Source organism: Bradysia coprophila, unplaced genomic scaffold (assembly GCF_014529535.1).
Source record: "Bradysia coprophila strain Holo2 unplaced genomic scaffold, BU_Bcop_v1 contig_324, whole genome shotgun sequence".
Taxonomy (NCBI): domain Eukaryota; kingdom Metazoa; phylum Arthropoda; class Insecta; order Diptera; family Sciaridae; genus Bradysia; species Bradysia coprophila.
The window spans coordinates 1311532-1319769 of record NW_023503584.1 but is presented as its reverse complement, the minus strand read 5'-3'; the positions used below and the strand labels follow the sequence as shown (position 1 = coordinate 1319769).

The following is an 8238-nucleotide window of genomic DNA, read 5'->3' as shown; positions in this document are numbered from 1 at the left end:
ATATTATATGGGACGTGTTCAAAGGAACCGGCGTAGGGCCATATGGCATTCGCAGCATCATCTGTGATTAAGACATCACTTAATGCACCGAGTACATGTGAAAATGAGTGAATCATTTTGATATTAAAATGTCAATCACTAAAAGACAGAAATCTCGTTATTGTGAGACTACTACATCGATCGGTAAAAATTCGATGCAAGAGATATTGTTGAGCAATCAAGTCGTTTTAAAGGTAATATGGCAATATAATTGGTTGGTAAGCACAGACATTATCCTCTGTCTCAAACTATTTCCAACACATACACAGCTAAGATCAGTTCGATTCCATCCATATACCCAGCCTATTTTCGAGAAAACATTTTCGTGGAGTTTATAGATTTACGCGAAGAGGAACATAACGAAAGTTAACGAAATTTCAAGACAATGCATTCTTGACAATATTCCTGATATACCTCGTTGTTACACGAACGCTCTGAAAACGTCGAGAATTAGGTCGATATCCCCCTTTTGTTTTTTCAGATTAGTGGCCATGGCTTTTGTTAGTGTTAGTGTCAGTATTTTCCGTTTGTTTAATTTTCAGTTTTAGTGAACATGTTTGTGAAGTTTACTGTTGTGAGTTTTTGTGCAAAAGTGAATGAATGGGTGAATGGATCTGTGCGTGAGCCGATTGGTTGAGGTTTGAATCTGTTACTTCATTAAAATGTTGATTTTTCTTCTTCTTTTTGGTTTCATTTGTTTGCTTGATTTTTTACAAAAAGTTTACCCTCCCTACCGTAGAGCGCATACAATAACAAAACTCTCGACACTGTCGTTCCTGACGAGTCCCCCAGTGTTCTGTTTCCACATAAAATTCACGGGAATTTTATGGAAGTGAACTAGTGAGTTTTGAGATTAGCTGGACGAAACGGTGTCTCTAGGTACTTTAGGGATAACGCGACTTAGACAATTTGATTTTGATCGGTTTAACGTAATTTTGACTTAACGACGACAGAGATTTGGCCTTTTTGCGTTGTTTTCTGATTTGTCGAAATACGTCAGACGAATGGCTCGCGATTAGTATAATAGCTTCGCGCTGTGGGATAGTGCTAATGTTAGAAATAGTCCGTTGCGCAATTGTAACGTTAAAAAGCACTTCGCATATGTCAGAGTCACGGATGTTTGCAAAATTTATGCAATCAACCTTAATATGGTGAATCTGTTCACACACAACATGAACAGATTCACCATATTAAGGTTGATTGCATAAATTTTGCAAACATCCGTGACTCTGACATATGCGAAGTGCTTTTTAACGTTCCAATTAGGGGTCACCGACTTAAACTTAGGATTATTAGGGAAAATTGCAATTTTCTTACGAAAATTTCTCCAATTACACGTGCCGTACAGGGTCGTGTGGGGTGTCATTAGAAAGGTAATCACATGTACTATTGAGCCGAATAGGGACTTGATGGTTTTAAAATTCATCCACACTGAAATATGTGTAGTTGAAGTTTTCAACCGAAGACTTACACTGTTCTTACAGAAATTTCTCGAGGTACACAAAACGACCATGTATCGTGTGGGGTATCATTTGAAAGGTAATTGTATGTGCTTTTGGGCCAAATAGGTTTTTATGTGGTTTGGATGCATATGCGATGAAATAGAAGTTGAAATGTTTAAGTGCCCATATTTCCCATATTTAAGTGCCCACACAACGCACTTCAAGCAAAAGTGCTTCGAGTGACAGCTGCCAAATAGAGTACTATTTTGTATAAAAAATGTTTACAGATTTTTTAACAGTGCCAAAATTTGTTTGGTACACTGTCCCGTTTTAGTATTCTATTTAGCATGAGTAGTGCGTTGGCCCACAGAATTTTTTTGAAAGTGGTTTTGGCTTCTGGGGTCGAAGCCCTTTCTAGGTATATATAAAAAATTCCAATAGAAAATTCGTCCAATTTCGGTAGGCTGTTTTTCAAAAGAATCCCTCCTAAGCGTTTAAAGTTTTATCCTTTTAAAATGAGCAATGAACTACAGTTGGCTCGATAATTGAACGATTGTGGTAAAAACTTTGACTAAGTCTCTTACAGTCAGGGGCAGTGAAATTTCGGCATGACTTTGATTCAGCTGTTTTTCAGCTGATCCACAAAATCAAAACTGTTTATGCGGTTGAAGGTGCTGCACATACCTTCGTGGTAGTGATAACGACGTATGAACATATTTATTGTTCTTGTGGATCAGATCAGCTGAAAAACAGCTGAGGCAAATTCATGCTGCAATTACTCTGTCTCTAACTGCACTCCCCACTGGAAGGAAAATGTTTACTAAAAACCCATGGAAATTGTATTCCCGTTTGATGGACAAAAGATTATTGCGGCAACGCACTTCAAGCAAAAGTGCTATTTATGACGCCTGTCAAATAGAGTACTATTTTGTATGAAATTTTATCACCACTCTTTGTACAGTGTAAAATTTTGTATGGAGCACTGTCAAGTTTCAGTACCCTATTTAGAGTACCACTTTTGCTTGAAGTGCGTTGATTGCGGCAAATTTTCGCTTCATTTTTTGAAGTAAATTATCTTTTTGGAAAAATCCATTCCAATGACTTGTCCCCTCAACTGACAAGTAAAGAATTCAAGAAATTTTTAAAGTTGACGATATCTTCCCCAAGGCTTTACTTTATTTACTTGAATAGAGAACCGGAATCAATTTTTTTTATTCAAAAACGAGGTAAAGTTAACTTTACTTTACTTCACGAAGCCAAAATTTTAGCTCAAGTTTTTGAATAAAAACTCGGCTACGCCTCGATCGGTAAATTTCACACAAGAAGTACCATTTCCATCATTTGTCACATTATTAAGTAATGTACTATTACTTTACTAGTGAAGTAATGCGGCTTTTTTCTCAAGTGTGAAAACTCCTTATCTCGCTCGGGCTGAAACCTTCGGATCCTTTTACTCATCTGGATACTACTACATATGTCATTACTTCACTGATATGATGATCTACTAATATAACAGCAACGAAATTGACCTAGTTCCGACTGTGGATGTACGGAGTACATTTAGCGCCCACTCACCAATATCACTCACTTATTCATTACTTAATTCTGATTTATTATATCGGCGCCTCTCCTTGCACTCACCTACAATGTCGCTCTCGTTGACCGAAATAATCTGAAAACAACAAAATTACTTAACAGAAGCATCACATGTCCTAAATATGCTTTCGTAAGATAAAGATCCTTCACAAATAATATTAAATTTCAGTTATTGCCAGTTATTGTCAAAATAATATGTCAAAAAACACATCCCACTTAAATGCCTGACACTTTCAGTGTTTGGGTTTACGGCACTTGAATGATGGAAGAAAGTGTGAGAAAAAGAAAGTCTTGCACAAACAAGAATTTAGTGATGTGTCGTTGGAAAGAAAATTTGCTCGACTGGCTCTTTGTCGTTGTTGGAATAATTCAGTTAGAAGTAAATGACCTCACAATACAATAAATAATGGTTGACATACAATCATTTGCAGCGGTTTTTACTTTGCGGCTTCGAAAGATTGATTTTTATCATAGGAATTTGGGTTCGTCCATAAATCCTGTCCTCTTTGGGGGTATGACGAAAGTGGGTCATGCGTGTTATAAGGTATGTATAGGAAACTTGAGGACAATGGGGGAAAAGATGAGACGGGATTTAGAGACGACCCCTTTGCAAACATTCGATACAATCTAAGTTTTTAAAAAAATCGACTTTTACCATCCAAAATCTAAAAGAGTTGGCGATATTATGCCATGCTATCTGTTATCTACGGAGATGACAAAAATAAGAAATGAGGTATTGAGGTGAAGTTATATACCAAAATGTGTGTTAGAACTAATGAAGTAAGAGATTTTGATATAAATACCTCGTTCAAATGAAGTAGTAGACTCGTGTATGGAAAAATTTAGAGAACGAATGCAATTCTTCACGACATAGTAAAGTTAACCGGGCAGGAGCGCTGATTTGACTAGGAACCTGAATAATCTAGAAGCCCTATATTTTTTGCGATTAAAATTTTTCAATTTATGTCAGTGTTCATTTGAGATCGTTTTCATACAGTGTATTAGGTCCCTTATTTGACGTTTCGAAAATGGACCGCTCATGCCTGGTTTATTTCACTCTGCCATGACTTCTTGCGATTTGTTATTTTGCCAGTGGTGTAGTGAAAATTCTCTTACATTTAATTCGATTTGGTCACAATGTCCTTACGCCTAGCCTAACATGATTAATTAACGAAATATATTATCTTCCAGATAGTTGTGACGCTCGATAATTTAATTCTTTTAAACAGGAACGAGCTCACGTTTCGCTATAAATGTGTTGACGCATTGTTGCTCATAAAATTATTTAAGTTTTTCGTCGATGATGTTTGTGTATGCAAATAAATATCGTTGGTGTCACCACGGTTGAGCCACTGATTCAAACTGACCGTTGCCAATTGTTTGTTGTCGATGTGCTGTTGAAAACTGAAAGGCCAAACCTGAAAATCAATGAAAATTTAATTGAAAATTCACTGTCTTAATCACTCGATTTTCTCTGCTTTTATAACACATCTCACCAACATCTTCTATTGTGTGGATGTCGATTTCTTTTTATATTTTTTTTTGTCTTAATGGTTGTGGATGTGTGTACATAAATAACAATCAGATCCGGAAATACATCGTATAATTTGTATATTTTAGTGGAGTTGCGCTTTTTAAGTGATCACTTAAAAAAACGAAAATCCTTAAACAAAAAAAAATCTGAAATGAATCTCTTTGTCAGAGAATCGGCCCCGGAAAGCGGTTAGTAAAATAAACATAATGTCAGTTAACAATAACAACCCATCATTGCATTATTATTTTAATAATATGGTTGTTCTGGGCTATATACACGGTTGACGTTGTATATACTATATTGTACAAAAATCGTGTATGCGTGCAGCTGTTCCATTTGATATTAGCATTGTTTCCAAAGTGCAATGAAAATTGTAATTAGTTGGATTACACAAAGAAAATGTTCAGGAAAAGTGTTTCACTGTGCTGAGAATTTGAATTTCCATTTAACCTGTCACATACGACTCTTCATGTGGTATTGATAACGACGACAAAAATAGAGACAAGCTCTGGGTAACATGGTCCTTTGTATAGTAAAATACATGTTAAAAAAAATTGAAGTACAAGATTTGAAATTTGATTAAAAATACTTTGACAGATGGAAGTAATAGACCCACCCATAATGCTTGCCGGCTGTAACAGGTTAAGAAAACCAATTTCAACAACCGACTCTAATTCCTATGATTTCTTAAAAGAATGGTTATTACTCGCTTCGCTCTGGCCGAAACAAAGTAGTAGTTGCAAATCGATAGTTGTTCGCCCCATGGAAAAAAAAGAGTTGAGAAAATCATAGAGAAAACCCAGAGGAATTATGACCCGAAATTCATTGAAAAATTATGTCACACACACTACTAACACGGAAATGTCAACTTTGCTTCTTTCGACGTTATGAATCGCTTTACTTTTAACATTAAGAGTTCCTTTTTACGGTATGTACACGAAGCTGGAAGAAAATACAAATTTTCTCCCCTGAGAGAGCGTCAACAAAACGCCATCTTCTCACCGCATTTAAGTGGAGAAAATAAGCTTATTCGGATGAAAATTAATTTTGGCGCCACTAATCTACACAATTCGATTCTGAAAGTTTACAAATTCTGCAATCTGTTATTATATCTACACTTCGGAGACTCCAAAAATATAATCTCATCGTAAATACAAAAAATACAACGAAAATCGATGTCGTATATACGCAACCATTCACCAGCTATTTTCATATTAATTTTCCATTCCGACAAAATGAAAAACGAGAAAGACACTCCAGGTGGATGTTGTCAAAGAAATTTTTAAGTGTACTAATAGACAATTTGGACGTGAAATACTGTGCTGACATTTAACACTAATATTATTTTAGCGGATGTAGTTAAATGAATTTTGAAATAGAAAAATAATTTTTCTTCGTTTCTGTCTTTGTGTTCGATCGATTTTTCGAAAATTAATTTTGAAAAAACACAAAATTTTGTTTGTATTCACCGGCATCGGCGTAAAGAACTCAGTGCAATTAATACGGTTTGCAATTATCGGAATATTGAGTTCAAGATTTACTTGAATGAAATGTGACTTTGAATACGTAGAGACGTTGGGTGTTGGAAATCTTTATTATAATGCCAAAGAAATGTATGTTTCACATTATTCTAATATAGAAAACTTCTCCTCAACATGGCCATGTCGGTACCTGAATTATAGACTCAAACAGTTCAGATCAGACAATACGCAACAGTTCATTCAGATGTTTGTATTGACCAAAGCTATACTAATTTTAAATGGATCTTTTGGATATACAGAGAATTGTAGTAAGACAGTGTTAGTGTGTAAAAACACCCTTGTTTACTCAATATATCGATTAAAAACGGTAAGCAACAATTATAATCATAAATGATAATCTGCTACTTCATTTATTTAGACTATCATGTAGTTTTTGATACGAAAAATCTATTACTTCATTCATTGTAACAAATATTTTGCTATAATAAAACCGAATGAAGTAGAGTTCAAGGCTATTTCAGTCGTTATTGTCTATAGCAGATGATTAACCGTTTCTATGAGGCTGTTTTCCACCTCAGTGAATTAACGTGCTAGCGGTTCGAGCTACAAAATATCCAATAGTCAAAGCAAAAGTAATCTGCTACCAAGCTTGATGCTTGAATCACAAAGATATTTTATTTTTTATCCTGTCTAATTTGTACATTTTATTGTCAGTCAATCATCTATGTATCATCATCGATGACAAACTAACCAATGAGATAGTTCACCCCTTTTTTTAACGCAAAACGTAATGACAAGCACATATTTCAAGTAAAAGAAAAACAGATTCGATAATTGTGCTGGTGCTATGCTTATCGTTTGAGAAAATTTCGCATTAAGATTTTCAGGTTGGTATGTTACTTCTGGTCAAATTCAATCTCAGCCGTTTTCTTCCCTAATTGTATAAAAGACACTCTTGGATCTTTAAACACCCAGGAACGTCGTCATTGGCTTAGTAGGAGAGAAAAGTGAGATTCGAAGTAAAATGATTGAACGCAAAATTCGTTTAACAAATGAAAATCTAGATTTCATTTTTTTAACGAAATTCTTGTGAAATCAATTATAAACCACAACAACTCACAAATCAGAAAACATGTCGAATTTCACTTTTCTATCCTTGTAACCTTTATTGGCAATGTGTTACAACTATTATCTAGGATTATTAGTCGGAGTCGAAACGATTTACGACACAATCTCATTTTCCAGCAAACAAAAACAAATTTTCTGTAAACTCACCAAACTCTGAGCATTGGCTTGGCAGAAAATTTCGTCATCCGTCTCTTCCTTCGACAAACTCGCCCGTAATTGCTGAATGTATATTGTGGCTAATCGCAACGTATCCAATTTCGATAATTTCGTGTCGGCCGGCACCCATGGCAATTTCGTTTTCAATCGACAAAATGCACTCGACAGTACACGCATTCGGGCTCGTTCCCTTGCATTAGCCGCATTCCGTTGAATCGGTGGCTGTTGATTCCTTGAACCTAAACAAGATCCGGATCGTTTAATCTACCATTCCCTATCATCCGGAATTAATTTTGATCTAACTAACCGTTCGAGCTGAGCTCGTCATCGTATTCTTCATCATAATCATCAAATGACGGTGATGCACATCTTTTCCGTCTTGGCATTTTTGTTATTTTGTTTTGTTTACAAAAGGATTAAAGTTCACACTTTCACTGGTCTGGTAATCTCTTGAAAGATTATTTAATTAATTCATTATGACCTTTCGACACTAGCAGTGATCACTTAATTTACTCTTCAACCTCAACTATCAAGCAGCTGAGACACTTTTTTCCACTCTAACAGAAAATTATTTGCCACAAGACTTTAGTAGTATAGTCAATATGTTCATACGACAACAGAAACTGTGCGACTCATTTGCACACAACAGACGGTATAATTATCTTAAAGATCATCTTCGAATTTTAAAATAGAAGTAAAATAGGCGGAGACAAAACATTTACTTAGGAATGAGTATTTAAGGATACTTTTCATTGGTTAACGAAGAGGCGTGCTCTACAGCTGTGTTATTCAAAATATTTAGATTTCAAGTAGATTTTTACAGTTATTACCATCGACGGTTAAAACTAACAAGAACGGTACT

General features: G+C 35.4%; 1 protein-coding gene across 1 annotated transcript; it reads right to left on the bottom strand.

The window, feature by feature from the left end:
* Positions 1–3990: 3990 nt before the first annotated feature.
* Positions 3991–8010, bottom strand: LOC119079362 (transcription factor 21). Its single transcript, XM_037187210.1, has 3 exons — positions 7684–8010; positions 7368–7615; positions 3991–4495 (listed from the first exon to the last, which is right to left on the bottom strand). The coding sequence occupies exons 1-3, from the start codon at positions 7760–7762 to the stop codon at positions 4325–4327; spliced, it is 498 nt and encodes a 165-aa protein (XP_037043105.1). The 5' UTR covers positions 7763–8010; the 3' UTR covers positions 3991–4324.
* Positions 8011–8238: the final 228 nt, after the last annotated feature.

What these genes read in the sequence shown, in the direction of transcription:
- LOC119079362 (XM_037187210.1), bottom strand. Translation starts at nt 7,762, where the DNA reads ATGCCAAGACGGAAAAGATGTGCATCACCGTCATTTGATGATTATGAT. An exon ending in TGACGAGCTCAGCTCGAACG is followed by an intron (nt 7,616 to 7,683) that starts GTTAGTTAGATC and finishes GATCTTGTTTAG; the next exon opens with GTTCAAGGAATCAACAGCCA. An exon ending in AAGCCAATGCTCAGAGTTTG is followed by an intron (nt 4,496 to 7,367) that starts GTGAGTTTACAG and finishes ATTGATTTTCAG; the next exon opens with GTTTGGCCTTTCAGTTTTCA.